This window comes from Triturus cristatus, chromosome 1_1, assembly GCF_964204655.1.
Source record: "Triturus cristatus chromosome 1_1, aTriCri1.1, whole genome shotgun sequence".
Classification (NCBI taxonomy): domain Eukaryota; kingdom Metazoa; phylum Chordata; class Amphibia; order Caudata; family Salamandridae; genus Triturus; species Triturus cristatus.
The window spans coordinates 1,278,614,338-1,278,631,297 of NC_140579.1; the positions used below are offsets into that span (position 1 = coordinate 1,278,614,338).

Consider the following 16,960-nt stretch of genomic DNA (forward strand, 5'->3'; position numbering starts at 1 on the left):
TTTTGTTTCGCTATCATCATTGCACTTACCCACTTAGCCGCATTCACAGGTTATATAATCTTGTCCACACACAGTTGATCAAGATGTTTCTTCAACTCCTCCTTGATACACTAAGGTACTTTACATACTTTGTGCGCTACAGGTGTCACATTCTGCTTTAAAGCAACCTCATGCTCAAACCACTTCACAACACCAATTGTTTTTTTAAAAACCTGTAGCTATTTTTCAAGTAAAACACCCACATCACAAACATTGTCACGCACTCCATCAACCAGTGTAATAGGGACATGTGTACCAGGTCTCAGTACCATTCCCAATCTCCCTTGATCGATCCATCCCAAAATATCTTTGTCTTTCACTCAACATAAACTTTAGTATGAATAATGAAAAATTTCCTAGCTATCGTAACGGAAAGTTTCAATTCTATTAAGGACTCGGAGGCGAGGATTATGCTCTACTTTCTTTACTTTCAAGGTAGCAGCCATTTTAAAGTCAACAACAACAACAAGTATTCCCATGGTACATCGGGAATGACAGAAAACAATAGAGTGTCCACATCTAGAGTGTCCCCTGTTCCATCATCCAATCACGGCTCCCTTAGGTACCGACCGTCCTCTCTCTCTGTTTAACCTCCTCTTTCGTTGCTGTAGGCCAGCCAGCATGGAACCTCAGGAGACTTGCTTTCCAGAATCTCCTGAAACACAAAAGAGAATATAAGCGGAAATCGTGTCTAAGGTTTAGCCTGCAAGGCAAACCAGCTCGACAGTACAGAAAATACAAACGTCAGACCTCTTAAAATTTAGCCCACAAAACACTTTACTTACTCCAGTACGGGGAGGGAAGGAGTCAAAGGAGGAGAACTTTGTACCCTGGGTGGGATAATCCTCACCTCCGAGTCCTTAATAGAATTGAAACTTTCCGTTACGATAGCTAGGAAATTTTTCATTCTATGTCAGGACCGGAGGCGAGGATTATGCTCGTTTAAAGCTTGCTCACCACCAAATGAGACAGATCAAGGATCGGTTTAAAATAAATCCGTTTGAAAGTGGATTCGGAAGACCAGTCCGCAGCATTCAGAATGTCTTCCAGGCGAGCGCCCAGGGTAAAAGCTTTAGAGGCCATCGCACCTCTTGCCGAGTGTGCGCCAAAAATACGCAGGTCGATGCCTGCTTCCTGCATGACCCACCGTACCCAACGGGCAATGGTGGGGGAAGAAACCGCCTTGTGAGGCTTCCGAAGGGCAATGAACAATTGCCGCTCCCCCGGAGGACGAAACTCCTCCGACATTTCCTTATATGCCTTGAGGCAGGATACCACACATAGTTTCGGGGAATCTGGAAAAGCCGGATAGGATATAGAAGGCGTTCCGCACTTTGTCCGTCTATGGATGGTAAAAGTAACCCCTTCAGGGGAAAAAATTCGACTAGTGACATCCAGGGCCCTGACATCAGAAACCCGTCTGCACGAAATCAGGCAGAGAAGCATCGCTAGCTTTGCCGATAACGCCTTCCTCGAGAGGAACCTATTCGGTTGCCAGGATAAAAACAAATTCAACACTCTGTTAACGTCCCATAGTTGGGAGTACCGCGGCTCCGGGGGTAATGAGAGCCGTATGCCTCGAAGGAGGCGACAAACCACGGGATGTTCACCCACCGGAGAACCATCCAGTATGTTGGGGCCTGCCGAAATGGCCGAATGGAAGGTATTGATGGTTCTATAAGCCAAACCCTCCTCCGCCAGAGAGGCCAAAAAATTCAAGATGGACGTCACATCGGTTGCCACGGGATTGAAACCTCGTCGCACACACCAACGACACCACCGTCGCCAAGTGGAACGGTACCGCTTAATTGTGCTGTCGGACCAGGCCTTTGACATGAGGTTCTCAGCTGCTCTCGAAAGGCCTGGGACCGCCCAGCGTTCCCTGTAATCCTCCATGCCATGAGGGCGAGGCAGCCCTGCTGTATCAACGGGTGAGGAACTCCGTCCGGACTGAGCAGAAGTGTTGGAAATAGGGGGAGTGGGATTGGAAAATCCCAGGAAAGTTCCAGAAGAACTGGAAACCAGGCTTGAGACCTCCAAATCAAGGTGACAAGGACCACGTTCGCCACCTGACGACGCACTTGAGCGGAGACTCTTGTGATCATGGCAAATGGGGGAAAGGCATAACGGCTCTCGGTCTGCCAGTCCTGTAGAAACGCATCCGTCTGCGCTGTGAGGGGATCCGGTCTCCAACTGAAAAACCGGGGAAGCTGGAAGTCCAGTCGGGAGGCGAAGAGGTCCACTGAGAAGGGACCCCAGAGGGATTGGAGATCCGCAAAAACCCCCGGATGCAACTTCCAGAGACTGCTGTCGTGGAGATGCCGGGACTGAAAATCTGCCACTTGGTTGTCTCGGCCCGGGAGATACTCTGCCGTTACCGAAACCTGGTGGTCCAGGCAATACTTCCAGAAATTTGCTGCCATGTCCGAAAGTGCCCTGGAGCGCATTTCCCCAAGTTGGTTTATATACCGGACGGCTGATATATTGTCCATCTTGAGGAGCACACAAGACCGAATTGAGTCCTTGGTCCAGCACTGGATCACAAACGACCCCACAGGAGTTCCAGACAGTTGATGTGCAACTGTTGCTCCATAGGCGACCACACACCGCCGGTAGGGAAGTCGCCACACCGCGCGCCCCAGCCTGATCTGCTGGCGTCGGTCTCGATAATAATATCTGGCGCTGAACCGAAAATCGCCCGTCCATTCCAAGCCTCCATGTTGGAAAGCCACCACTGGATCTCCTCTCTGGCCTCCGCCGACAGAGGTACTTTCCGCGAATAGGACAGGCCTCTCCGAAGGTGTTGCGCTTTGAGACGCTGTAAGGCTCTGTAATGGAGAGGGCCCGGAAAAATGGCTTGGATGGAAGCCGAGAGCAGGCCCACCAAGCGAGCTATCTGCCTGAGGGAGAGTTGATGCTGAGCAAGCGCTCTCCTCAATTTGTGGCAGATTTTCGTCATCTTCCTGGAAGGAAGGCTTAGCGTAGCGGCTACCGAATCGATGGAGAACCCTAGGAAAACCACCCTTTGGGAAGGGACGAGCGTTGACTTTGTCTCGTTGATTATGAAGCCCAAGCTCTGGAGTAAATTCACCGCCGTCTGCAGATGACGAGAAAGGGTCTTGTGACATTGTGCCATCAGCAAAATGTCGTCCAGATACACTATGAGCCGCATGCCAGCCGCGCGCAGGCGTTCGATTACCGGGCGCAGAACCTTGGTGAAGTACCAAGGAGCCGAGGATAGACCGAAAGGAAGAGTTGAGAACTCGTAGACTTCGTCCCTCCAAAGAAACTGTAGGAACCTCCGGTGGGGAGGAAAGATTGGGACGGTCAAATACGCATCTTTTAGATCTAAGCGCGCCAGCCAATCGTTGGGCCTGAGAAGATCGCGAGGAAGATGGATTCCTTCCATCTTGAAGTGGCGGTAGACTAACCACTCGTTGAACTCTCGGAGATTGATCACGGGCCTTTGCCCACCGTCCGCCTTGTCTACCAGAAAGAGATTGCTGAGGAAACCGTGTGCATGAAGAGTGGATCGCACCACCGCCCCCTTGAGCAAAAGCGCCTGGACCTCTTGATCTACTAAGGCGGAGTCCTCTACCGAGAAGACTAGGGGACACGGCGGAATTTTCTGCAGCGGCCTCCCGTGGAACTCGATATGAAACCCCTGGACAGTTTGGAGTACCCACGCATCGCCTGTGACAGAAGTCCAAGCCTGGAAAAAATGCGCCAGTCGGCCCCCCACTCTTAGTTGGGAAGAAGGGAGAACACTTACCGGAAGAACTGGAGACGCCACCGCCTCTGCCACCACAGTTCTTCCCTCGCCGTCCCCTCGTCGGGTAGGAGTTCCGGAATCTGGCCTGATCTTGATACGACGACTGGTTGGAGCCTCCTCTCTGCTGATTTGGGCGGACGGACGAGCAGCCCCTGCCTCGATCGGCCCCTCTGAAAACCCGCGGGCGAAAGACCTTGCGGATGGAGGATTGCGCTCTGTCCAAAGTTGTGAAGGTTTTCACAAAGCGCCCTAGCTCCTTCATGAAGGGCTCTCCAAAGAGGCCGCCCTGGGCAACCGGGCCCGCCTTGGAGTCTGCCAAATCCCCCAGTTTGGGGTCCACCTTAATCAGCAGAGATCTGCGCCTCTCCGTTGACAGCGCGCAGTTTGCGTTCCCCAAGAAGATGACCACCCGTTGGGCCCAAGAGGAGAGATTGTCGGGGGATATCAGGGCCCCCGATGCCTTAGCTTTTTCGGCCATGTCAAGAATTTTGGTGATAGGCCCAAGAATGTCCAACAGTTTATCTTGGCAAGCCCGCCACGATCGGTCAATTCCCTTCTTGGGATCCTTGATAAACTTTTGTAAGAATGTTGCCATCCTCGAATCGATTTCTGGGGTCGCCGCAACCTTGTCGTCCAACGACGGGTGCGGGCATTCTGCCCTAAGGCAGTTACGAACTGAGGCCTCCAGAGGTCTACGGATGCGGCTAGCCACGTACTGGGCGCCCTTGTCACAGGGCGCCCAGTCCGAGGACCGAGGGTGCAGAATATCTTCCGGATCGAGCATATCCGCGCAGAGGTTTTGAGAAACAGCGCCGGAATCCGAAGCGCCGGGCTCTGGTTGCGGCAAACCGCAAGGGCGACATGGCCCAGCACCGTCATCAGTCCCAAGACTCAAGACTCCCGGGGTAGGCGCAGCAGGAGGAGTTCTGTTGGCCAGGAACGCCTGCTTGAGGTGGGCGAAGGCGTCAACATCCACCCCAGCATCCTTGGCCCACTTAGCGGGGGGTGGAAGAGAATCGTCGTTGGGCGCCGTTGAAGGAAGAGAAGCCGGAAGGGCTTGGGATGCTCTGGCTAGCCTGTCGCAGGCTAGCTCAATCCTCCGAGAGAGGCGATCTTCCAATGGATCCATGGCCTGCTCCACAGCTTTATAAATGGAGGAGTCTACGGCGTCGTAGAAATCATCGTCCCACTGCAGCGCCGCAAGCGGGTCCTCATCCCAATGTTTGTCCTGGTCATCCAGGTAAGTAGGGTCGTCATAAGACTCCATAATGTAGATGGGAGCAAGATGCCCAAGGGTACAGATCCAAATATATATACCACGTAATGAGTGGGAGTCGCAGAGGAGGTGAACTCCGTGAAAGGAGGCTGGGTGTCAGCCAAGGTAGGGCAAGCGAACTTGCGTGCAGGCACTTTGCCGTGGGACCCGACAGCCCTGGTGCAGAAATAAATTGGGCAGCCTGTCCCCAAGGTCCCAGCAGGATTTATCCCGCAAATACAGACTCCGAAGAGCGTTCAATCAAAGGCCTAGGATACTGACCCCCACGACTCCACCACAGTCTTGTGAAACTGGTCACTGACCTTTAGAGATGTTCAGGGGCGTAATTGTAATTAATGCCTAAAGGCAATGTTACCGACTGTGTGAAAATGGCGTCGGGACAGGCAGAGGCTCTTTAGATGCTTCGCGTTCCGAGATTCAAGCGCGCGGAATGCACGGAATCCCCGGAACGCGAGCAGCGTCAGGAACGCGAGAACGCGCCCCCTAGCGGTGTAACACGACACCGCGAGCCGCACCAAGATACGGCCGCTAGGGAGGAACACACCCGCGGTCGGAGCGCGAGTCAGCCGAGTAGCGGCTGACTCGCCACACAAGAAGCACCGGAATAGTCCGGAAAACAACACCGAAGGACACCAATATCGCCGACCGCACAAGACAGAAGCGGCACAAAGTGAAGAGCGCACAGGCACCAGAGCGCCCGAAGCGAGGTAGGAAAACCGTTCCTCTTACGCGCTGAAAGCAAAAGGCAAATAAAACGCCCAGAATGTACCAAACTGAACGTTCATGCCAAAGTGAACATAGCATGCGCATTAGTTAGTGGCATTATGTATTCATGAATAGGTATAAGCACAAAGAAACATGACTTATCTCAGGCTGCAGCAGCAAAGAAAGGGGAGGTTAAACAGAGAGAGAGGACTGTCGGTACCTAAGGGAGCCGTGATTGGATGATGGAACAGGGGACACTCTAGATGTGGACACTCTATTGTTTTCTGTCATTCCCGATGTACCATGGGAATACTTGTTGTTGTTGTTGACTTTAAAATGGCTGCTACCTTGAAAGTAAAGAAAGTAGAGCATAATCCTCACCTCCGGTCCTGACATAGAATTCTATCTTGAAAATCCATATTTTCTTAGAAAAAAAACTTAAGTCTCAATTTCAATGTCACCGTAGGCCACTGGTCTAATGTCAGGCTCTCAGTTTGCACATTCCTCCATAAAGCCTTGAATGTTTCTTCCGACAACATTGTTACCAGCGAACCAAAATCCACCATAATATTCACGTTGACACCTCCAATTCTCACCCCACAGTATGGTCCATTCTTACTCCCCATTTTACCCGCATCCAAATTCACATCCAACGTCAAAATAGTAGTGGTGGAAATATTCACAACATCCTGACATTCAAAATTGCTGGCTCACTGTTGCTCCATCTCAGAACCACAATTTACACCTGTGCGCACACTTCTACACACTTTTATGAAATGCCCAACCTTATTCCTCTTACTGCACTTTTTTCCTTGATCAGGGCACTTTATGTTGTTCCCTAAATGATAACATGAGCCGCACCTATACCCGCTCCACCCTGTGACACAACATTACGAGTTATAGCAGTATCCTGGTTTTTTTTTAACCAAACTAAAATTGACCTTATCTGACTTTTCAGGTTGACCAGCATTTTCTAACATTTTAACTGATTTTAAAGAACGTTCTAAGCCCTTAGCTATTTTTATCGTTTGATCAAGAGAGGGATTAATACAGGACAATAAATGCTCCTGACCTTTCTTTATATAGCAATTCAAAACAATTTGATCCCTAATTTACTGAGCCACTGCATTCTCACACATGCAGGTACTAGCCAGGATTCACAGGGCTGCAACCTATTGATCTAAATATTTTACTGAGTCTTGCTTGCAGGAATAAAAATTGAAACGTTCTAAAACAATACTGGGCTCCTCAGAAAATGGTTTAGATAATCTTTTATCTGCCTCTACAACACCTTGCAATCTTTAGCGCCTCCAGAATCCTCACTTGGGGGTTACACTTCCGGAAGATGTTCGAAAACTTTGTCCTTCATTTCCCAACAAATTAAACAACAAAGCAAACTTTCTGACCGTTGAGTATTCACAAGCATCTATAGCTGTCAAATAATTTGGGAAAACTCTGAACCACCTTTTCCACTCTAGTGTAGGTTTGCCAGGACTCATTAAAACATAGCTGCCAAGGTTTCAGATTGCTATGTGTGACATTTTCATAATTTCAATGTAATCATGAGTGACATTTCAACGACTATGAGTGACACTTTCTTGCGAGGGAAAAAAATCAAGCAATGAAGATGAGGGAAACATAAAAATATCAGAAACACGGCCCATTTGAGCAACGAAAAATCTCTAAAAGACCTTAAAACTGGTGCAAACGAATGTGGTGGCTGACTCAATAATTAAAATGAAATTACAAAACTGTCACACATATCAATCTGAAACCTTGGCAGCTATGCCACTAAAGACCGCGTTTCAATACGTAGCAGGATACAATACAGCTCACGGTAAAGATCAGAAATGAAAATAAAAGTGGGGCAAGCAGCGAATTAATGCAAGAACCAACAATGAATCAGCGCGGGTACACAGAGGAGAAAGGGCAGACGTGGCCTGCACAAAACAGTACATCCAGCAGCCGAAGACCATGCTCCGTGGACTCAAGAAAACGTCAACAATAAGCATGCTTGCATAACAGTATGTGATTGTGTCTTTTGGACTATATCACATCACTTAATTATTAAATTGCATCCATTCCCGATTTAAGTGCGTGTTTTTGCTGTGATATGCTGTGGGATCTTGATGCCGGTATTAGAACAAGAGAGGGCGGCACCAATCATTTTGACAGACTAGAGAGTATAAAATCGACTTAATAAACAAAAGAGGCAGCGTGTGTGTGGTAGGAAAGGTATATGCGTTTCCCACACACAGTTTTGCACTGCTGCTGTCCGTGCTGCTTCTGTTGTGTGGGGGCAGTCAGGTCCGGAAGCATACTTAACTCCCTCCCAGAGGAAGGTTTACTCTTCCGCCAACAATGCCGCACTGACTGATGCACGTCATAACAACTTTTCACTGCAATTGCAAAGTGCAGTGCCAGGGATTTCAAAAGAGGAGGAAGGCGGGTTGGGGTGAACGGGGATTCATAGTTTAAAGGGGGCGCTGCGTGCAGGGTGCAAGTTGCCAAAATGCCTGCCGGTCCAGAAGCCAAAAAGAAACACTTCACTTACTCTCTGTCAGAGCCAACCTCATTGTTGGTACAGGTGCGACGATTGCCCTGGCACCACAGACTAGTCCCGGGCAGCGCTGCGGCAGCAGTCTGGATCAGACACTGACTCCTGAGTCTCCGACCGAGTGAACTTCAGGCGGTAGCTGAGGCAGTAGTCATCAAGCTCATGCACCAGCACGGTCGACTCGAGTCATTACGCTGGCCGGGCCGGCGGCCGCATTTTGAGAGCTGCAGCGGCAGGCCCAAAGCGCCCGCCAATGGCCCGTATGGTGATTTGGCAAATGTAATCATGGGACAGACTGTAGTATACTGATTGTTGTTTATATTCTGATAAAGGTGACAGCTTGCGGCATGACGTATGCACGAGCTCGTGGTGCCTCACTGGACTCGTGCTTTCTATGTACTCTGTTAGTCGCATGCGCGTGTGGATGTCACACGCGCATGCTATGTGTGTATCTTTGAAAGGAGCATTTCTTGAAATGGTATTCTCGTGCGTTCAACCTCCTCCCTGAACTATGTTCGGTCCTGTGGCCAGTGACCGTTCATACTTCGGAGAGGAAGGACGCACTCCCGTGGTGTCATTCTATTTTACTGAATAAAGCTTCAAGAACTACTCTACTGGTTTTGGTATCATTGGATTTATTCAGCGTACTTCTATCAAAGCCTGCACATTTCATTTGGCGACGATTTTTTATGTATTTCGGCAACACTACAAAGAATTGTGCCTCCTACCGTCGTTGTGGATATCTTCACGGTCTCCACGGCCACTTCCTTTCGTCATTCAGGCTGAGGAAATTCTCCCGTTGTTTGGTTTCTGCCCTCGGGGAACGAGTTTCCGGATTAGCCTCCTTTCCTGCTACGCGTCTGTTTCAGGCTGAGTCCCAGCCTCTGCTTATTACAACTGCTCACGGAAGAGCTTAAAGAAGAGCCGTTTCATTGGTTCTAGCACCAGTCGACCTCTGTCATTGCTAAAACGCCCCTGCTGATTGGTTTTTAGCGCGTGAGTTGTTTTCTGCTCAATTTTCAAAGGGAAATTGATCGAGTCTTGATCGAGCTCACTGGGAACTGACGTGTGAAAGGTTGCAAGTAAGTTTGTACACTGTTCATCCCTGCAATCCTTTCTTTGCACTTCTTCAGCAGTATTTTCACATGACAAGATATTTATCTTTCTAACTATAAACAGCAAATTGAGCTTTTCATTTCAATATATTTTCAATGGCTTCTCAACAAATATGTCAGTTGGACCAATTCCTTCCAAGGCAAGGTAAACCAAAAGAGGCGTGGAAATTTTGGTTTAAATCTTTTGAGAACCATCTAGTGGCTATAGATGCTGAAGGATACTCAGCCAAACGTAAACTTGCGATTCTTTACAGTTTTTTGGGCAGTGCTGGCCGTGAAGTCTTTGATAACTTACCAGTGACAATCCCACGACCAGATGAAGGGGATGGATGGAATGTTTACACAGATGCAGTTAACAGATTGAACAAGAAATTTTTAGAGCAGCCAAGTGTATTACTTGAAAGGTTTAACTTCATGAAGAGGAAACAAAATTCAGATGAATCCATTGAGGATTATATCTCAGTTCTAAGAAATTTAGCAGCAAACTGTAACTTTGGGGCTCAACTTGATACTTATATAAGAGATCAATTTGTCTACAGCTGCTTTCATAAGAAAATTCAGGAACGCTTACTTAGTTGTAGAGATCCTTCTCTAGCTGAGGTCATTGACATTGCTAAAGGGATCGAAAGATCTATTGTTACATCAAAATGCTTAAGTAATGAAGGTGTTTCATCTGTGATTGTGATTCAGAGTGATCCGCATATTAACAATGTTTCTTACAGGTCCAAGTTTGTGAAATCTTTCCCACAGAAACAAAATAGATATAATTCATTTTGCTTTAGGTGTGGCTCGAAATCACATTTAGGTGATAGCCCGACTTGTCTGGCACTAGGTAAGAAATGTACAAAATGTGGAAAAATGGGGCATTTCTATACTGTTTGCAGAAGCAGAAGGATGGTCAGAGTCAGTACTCTTGATACTGAGGAGGCTTCTATAAATGTTAATGGTGAACCTAGTCAGTCACTTGATGACAATCTTGAGAGACTTATGCTTTCTATTGATTCACATGATTTATCTGTTTCTACACAGAAGGTTAAGGAACCATTGTGTGAGGTTATTATTGGCTTGGTTAAAGTTGACATGATGGCTGACTCTGGAGCACCTGTCACCATTATCTCAGACACCCTGTTAGATATGTATTGGGGTTGTAAAAAACCATTACAAGCTTTAGACATCATTCCAAAAGCATATGGTGGGCATATTATTGATATGCTAGGATTTTTCACTGAATTTATAACCTGTTTAGATCGCAAAATTTTTACAAAAGTCTATGTAGCTCCCAAAGGGAAGAATATTGTTGCATGGCAGGATCTAGCAAAGATGGGTTTAAAGTTAGTTCCTGGTTCTGAAAATCCTATTCAGGTTAACACGGAAGTCACTGTTTCTGCTGTTCATGATAACTCTGTGCCAGATGTTACAAACGTTGCTGAATCCATGTTCAAAGAATTTCCTGAAGTTTTTACCCCTAACATAGGCAAAATCAAAAAGGTTGAACATGTCATCAAGTTAAAAGACAAGGCCATTCCAAGTTCACATAAAGCTAGACCTGTTCCGCTAAGTGTTAGAAATGATCTCAAAGTATTACTAGGTAAACTAGTTAATGAAGGCATTATAGTACCTACAGAATCTTCGGAATGGGTCAGTCCTATTGTAATTTTAAGGAAAAAGGACAATTCGATTCGTTTATGTGCTGATTTGCGCACATTGAACAAAAACATCATAGTGGACTGTCACCCATTACCAAAGATTCAAGATTTATTATCTAACATTGCTGATGCGACCTGCTTTACTATTCTGGATCTAAGGTCAGCATATCATCAGATTCCACTATCCAATGCCTCCACTGATCTAACCACTTTTGTCACACCTTTTGGGGCCTATAAATTTCTCAGATTACCTTTTGGGTTAGCTTCAGCGGCGAGCGTATTCCAGAGATTTATGGATCATATGTTAGAGGGTATCGAGTCAGTTCAAGCTTATCAGGATGACGTGTTAATTTTTTCTAGGAACAAGCATGAGCACATTTCTACTCTTAGGAAAGTTCTTAACAAATTTAAAGATCTTGGAGTTACCTTGGGCACGGATAAATGCAAGTTCATGGTTGAAGCTCTTGATTACCTGGGGCATTCTATATCTGCATCAGGAATCAGGCCCAAGTTTTCTCTCACTCAAGCCATTGATGAAGTGGCTGTACCGAAAAACAAAGATTTGTTAAGAGCCTTCTTGAGCATGACAGAATATTACTCCAAATTCATTTCTAACTATGCCCAGGTGGTACAACCGTTACGTATTCTGTTGAAAAAGAATACTACTTTTTCATGGGGTAGTGAAGCTCAGCAGGCGTTTGAGTTAATTAAAAAACTCACTCTTCAAGCTCCTGCTCTTTCTCCATTTTTACCTGGGCACAAATGTATTTTATCGGTTGATGCGAGTCAAAATGGCTTAGGGGCCGTTCTCTGTCAATGGGTCAATGGCAAGGAGAATACGGTGGCTTTTTCGTCTAGGTCTCTCTCTAGTCCAGAAACCAACTACAGCACAATTGAGCGAGAAGCACTTGCTTGTACATGGGCAGTAGAGAAGTTTAAAACTTTTATTTGGGGGTCAGAATTTGAAATCTTTTCTGATCATAAGCCTTTAATACATTTGTTAAATGGAAATGGGACAGGTAAAGCTTCTTCAAGACTTGTTCGTTTACTGTCACGTTTACATGAATATAACTTTGTCATAAAGTACATACCTGGTGGTCGGAATGCAAGAGCTGATTGTCTTTCCAGGTTATCTTTGAAGGATAACTCGTCTTCTTCCAGATTTGATGATGTGGAATGCGTGGTAGCCTCTGTTGAGGATTTTATTACCAATTTACCTCATATTTCTCAAGATGATTGGATTAAAGCATCTGAAGAAGATGCCATTCTTCTGGCAGTTAAAAATATGATTGTGTCAGGCTGGCCCAAGAAGCGTTCTTTACCTTCTCCTCTGAAATCTTTTGCACAGGTTAATCAAGAGCTTTCTCTAGTTGAGGGTTTGGTCATGCGTGGTGATCTTGCGATTCCCCCAACTTTGTTGCGTTTCAAAAATTTTTAAATCGCACATGAAGGGCATTTAGGTATAGGTGCTACTTCTAGGAGGTTGAAGGAAAATTTTTGGTGGCCTGGGTTAGATTCAGATGTCACAAAGTGGGTAAATTCATGCGATACATGTCTTGTATCTGATAATCACTGGAAAACTATAAAGACGCCTTTGCACAATGTTCCAATTCCAGAAGAGGCTTGGATAAAATTAGCTCTGGATTTTGCAGGACCATTTGATATTCTTTCAACAGACAAAAAGTACATAATAGTGTTAGTAGATTATTATTCAAAGTGGGTTGAATTTGAATTTTGTTGTTCTCGGTAATCAATTTTCTTTCCAGAATTTTTCTCTCAGAAGGATTCCCAAGGGAGTTGGTTACGGATAACGGTTCTCATTTTACATCAAGTTTAATGGAGAATTTTTTGTCTGCTCATGCCATTAAACATTTAAGAGTTGCTTTATACTCTCCTTCGGCCAATGGCTTAGTAGAAAGGATGAATAGGTTCATAAAAGAAGGTATTCAATCAGCCTTAGCTATTAATGTACCTGTTGATGATTTCTTAAAGAAGAAACTCTGGTCTTATCTCACTACTCCTCATTCTTCAACTGGGGTTTCACCCTTTAGACTCCTCAAGAAGAGAGATCCAAATGGAACACTGTTTCCATCGTGGATTAAAATGTTAAGGAGGAATGATGGTTCATGCTTGGTTTGTAAGGATAAACAAAACATGCTTAAAAATGTGACACTTCAACAATCAGTACAGAAGAAGAATTTTGATACCAAAGCTTGCAATTATTCTCATGAGTTTAATATTGGGGACTGGGTCTTAATTAAATCTCCAAAAAAAGTCCAGAAAGGGTTGTCAAAATTCTCACTTCCTGTACAAATCCTTAAAGTGTCTAAAGGTTCCTTGTTTCTGGGGCATAAAGGTTGGTGGAGTAAAAGAATGTTGATCAAATTGACTCCAGATCAAGCCAGTGAAATCTTGGTTAAAAAGAAAAATGCTTTTCAAGATGATTTACATTTTTCGTATTTCTCCAATGGGTTATCCACTGATAATTCTGTGGTTCCGTCCAGAAATGACTTCACGGTACAAGACCTTACTGAATATACATCAAGCCCTGTCTCACATAATGAACATCAAAATATTGTTACTCCTGATCCTGGTTACAGTAGACCTACTCGCAATTGTACATTTCCCTCAAGATACAAGGATTTTTATTTCTCTTAATTTCTTTTGTTTTCTTGTTTATGAAAGGAGGAGGGTGATGTAGTATACTGATTGTTGTTTATATTCTGATAAAGGTGACAGCTTGCGGCATGACGTATGCACAAGCTCGTGGTGCCTCACTGGACTCGTGCTTTCTATGTACTCTGTTAGTCGCATGCGCGTGTGGATGTCACACGCGCATGCTATGTGTGTATCTTTGAAACGAGCATTTTTTGAAATGGTATTCTCGTGCGTTCAACCTCCTCCCTGAAATATGTTCGGTCCTGTGGCCAGTGACCGTTCATACTTCGGAGAGGAAGGACGCACTCCCGTGGTGTCATTCTATTTTACTGGAATAAAGCTTCAAGAACTACTCTACTGGTTTTGGTATCATTGGATTTATTCAGCGTACTTCTATCAAAGCCTGCACATTTCACAGACTCGTGACGTTACCTCCGTGAATGCGCGGTATCGGGTGAAGCATTACATTGTAGCCAGTCCCCAAGTTAAGACCTTTGGTAGTCAGTGGAGACTGGAGGTGCCAAATAGCAGCGCTGCTGCATACAGCTAATGCAAATGCGTGAGAATGCATTTCAGTGCGGTGATGCGGATCACCATACAGAAATGCGTTAGTATCACGCTGGCAGGGCTGTTAAAAAAGAAAATGTGGAGGTTGTTGCACGTGACCACCATTACCCATGATGACCATTAAATTGGTAATATGTGAAACCCAGAACTAACTAATATTTTTCAAAGCAGGTAGGACAGTACCCAGCAAAAAAAATAGCAAATTTCCAGGAGGAATACTCAGTAATGAGGTTCAACCTTGTTGCGGAGTCAGTGCCAAAATCGTAGTGCCCACAAACTTGCCGGGAAACTCACAGTAAGATGCAGGCTCCGTGCCAATATTTTGCACCCTGTCGGACGCCCAAAATATGAGGTCAATAAACGAAAATTCACTGTGTAATAGGGCTTCATAATGAAACTACACAGGCCTGCATACCAGGAAAGAAAATATGCAACAAAGATGGCTGCCATGTATCACACGCTACATATAAAACGTAACATAGCTCAACACAGAAGGTCTCGCCTTTGGGACCTTATAAGTGTTTGGCCATTCAGCAGTTGATGTTGTTGCACAAAGGATATTGTGCTGCATAACTAAATACTTATAAGGCCCCAACGGCGAGACCTATTGGCTATGCCAATGCTTGTTTTATTGTGTATTGAATTAATAAACAGGTGTTGTCCTTATCTCTAAATTCGGCAGACAGCGCCACCATGTACACTGTCATTAGTGCCGGTGCTGACAGTTAAGTGCTGGTGCCGAGCACCGGAATCCACTGGCTCAAAATAAGCACTTGGGCACTCCTTGGTAATGCGTGTCTCCTGGTAGACTTTAATGCCACTCCCTCCATCTGAATACCACTTAACGACAGATATGTGCTGTTTGGGTACCACTCGGAGTTGTGTGCCACGCAGTACAGTTAGTACACGTGCCAGCCGGTGGGACTGTGCGTCACTTCCTGGAGTTGTTTGCCGCTAGGTGCAGTAGGGCGTCACTCAGTACAGTTAGGGTAAGGCTGAGCGCGGTTGCATGTGCCTCACTGTGCATTTGCTCGCGTCTGTCTTCAGTACAAAGCATTGCTGGGCATAAGCCGAGTGTCTACGCAGCTCTTTGAAGTCCAGGCCTCAGTCCGTGATGCTTCAGCTGCAGTTTGAAAGCCACGCTAATCTAATGCCATGTCTATAAGCAGCTCTGTGCCGCCCCTGCCCGCAGTGGGCACCAGCAGCTGGCTCCTGTGCCCTGGCTCGGTGAGACACCGCCTTGTGTGTGTGTGGGGGGGTTTCAGAAGGGCCCATTGTTAGACAGCCTTTCTATGATGGATCATGTTTGGAGCACAGAGGCAGAAAAAATTCACCTCTCTACTTCTTTTCTGAAGATTGTTTGCGCATTCCCATCCTTCTGATGTCCGACGAGCTTATATGTTGAAGGATTCTTTGTTTTTTGTAGCTCAGAGAAATAATGATGGCGTGAGAACCAGTGGAAAGGTCACTGTATATGCGTGTGTGCAGGGTCATGTGTGCGCGAGGGTCACAGGTGTGTGTGAGGGAAAGGAAGTGTGTGAGAAGCAGGGATGTGCAGAAGGGCTTATGTGTGAGACAGGGATGTGTGTGTGGGACTCGGGGACCTGGTGATAGTTACGTGTGTGTGTGAGGCTAAATAACTGTGTGAGGGAAAAGGGATATTTGTGAGTCTGGGATCTCTTCCTGATGGTTGAGGATTTTTTTTAGGCAAAGGGGCTGTGTGGGAAACAGGGATGTATGTGAGAATCAAGGATGTGTGACGGGTAGCGGTGCATGTGAGGGAAAGAGTCTGTGTGAGAGATCATGGATAGGTATGGGAGGCAGGGCTGTGCATGATAAGTGAGGGAAATGCCCCGATTACTTACCGGTAATCTTCATTACTCCGAGTGTAGTCTTCCTCGCCACATGAGTAACAAAGTGAGCTTCAGCTCCACACCAGCACCCTCCAAAGCAAAAAAGTCAGCCTCCCATGCCTCCCATCCCCTCCCAATATGGCCGACCCAGTACACCCATGACCTCTATAAGAGGCGGGCCGGCCCAACCCATCAGCCTGAAACTACCAAGCCTAAACATGAAGCCGATAGCCAGATAGGGAGGGAGGGATGGGAACTCATGTGGCGAGGAAGACTACACTCGGAGTAATGAAGATTACCGGTAAGTAATCGGGGTATTACCTCCTCGTTAGTCTTCCTCGCCACATGACTAACAAAGTGAGCACATACCAAAGCCAAGCGGCTTCATGGAAACTCACAAGGAACCAAAGGACCAGAAGGGAAACCGACGAGAGAGGGCAAACCCAACAGCCCAACGAGCGGAGAAACCACCCAAGAGAGAGGCACCCACGGGCAGGAGGAACCAGCCCGGGACAGAAAAAACACCGGAAGGGCCGAAAACCCAGACCCCCCCAGACAAGAAGTGCTGCCAGAAAATCCGCCCACCAAGGAAAAAAGGAGGACAGAGAAAGCAAGGCACCAGACCACACGGTACCAAAAGGCAACCGAAAACAGGCCCACAAACAAAAAGCAGCAAGCCGGGCCAAAACGCCAAGACCGCCCAATGGACAGCCCAAAGCGAGGGGGGACCCAAACGGCCCAGGAGCCACCGGAGACCCACAGGGAAAGAAGA

General features: G+C 46.5%; 2 protein-coding genes across 6 annotated transcripts in view; one reads left to right on the forward strand and one right to left on the reverse strand.

The window, feature by feature from the left end:
- LOC146871954 (microtubule-associated protein tau-like) overlaps nt 1-16,960 on the forward strand; it is a 1,902,682-nt gene that overhangs the window by 619,760 nt on the left and 1,265,962 nt on the right. The window lies entirely within an intron of this gene.
- On the reverse strand, nt 448-5,980 carry LOC146871957 (uncharacterized). 2 transcript variants are annotated; one of them, XR_014981263.1, is made up of 2 exons: nt 997-5,980; nt 448-889 (listed from the first exon to the last, which is right to left on the reverse strand). XR_014981263.1 is itself a non-coding variant. In XM_085652423.1 (2 exons), the coding sequence occupies exons 1-2, from the start codon at nt 5,076-5,078 to the stop codon at nt 669-671; spliced, it is 1,293 nt and encodes a 430-aa protein (XP_085508549.1). In that variant the 5' UTR covers nt 5,079-5,940; the 3' UTR covers nt 448-668. The 2 variants fall into 2 exon arrangements, 1 of the variants encoding a protein (XP_085508549.1); XM_085652423.1 differs by having other exon boundaries at nt 448-694; nt 3,812-5,940.

What these genes read in the sequence shown, in the direction of transcription:
- LOC146871957 (XM_085652423.1), bottom strand. Translation starts at nt 5,078, where the DNA reads ATGGAGTCTTATGACGACCCTACTTACCTGGATGACCAGGACAAACAT. An exon ending in TGGCGTCTCCAGTTCTTCCG is followed by an intron (nt 695 to 3,811) that starts GTAAGTGTTCTC and finishes TTTGTGTTTCAG; the next exon opens with GAGATTCTGGAAAGCAAGTC.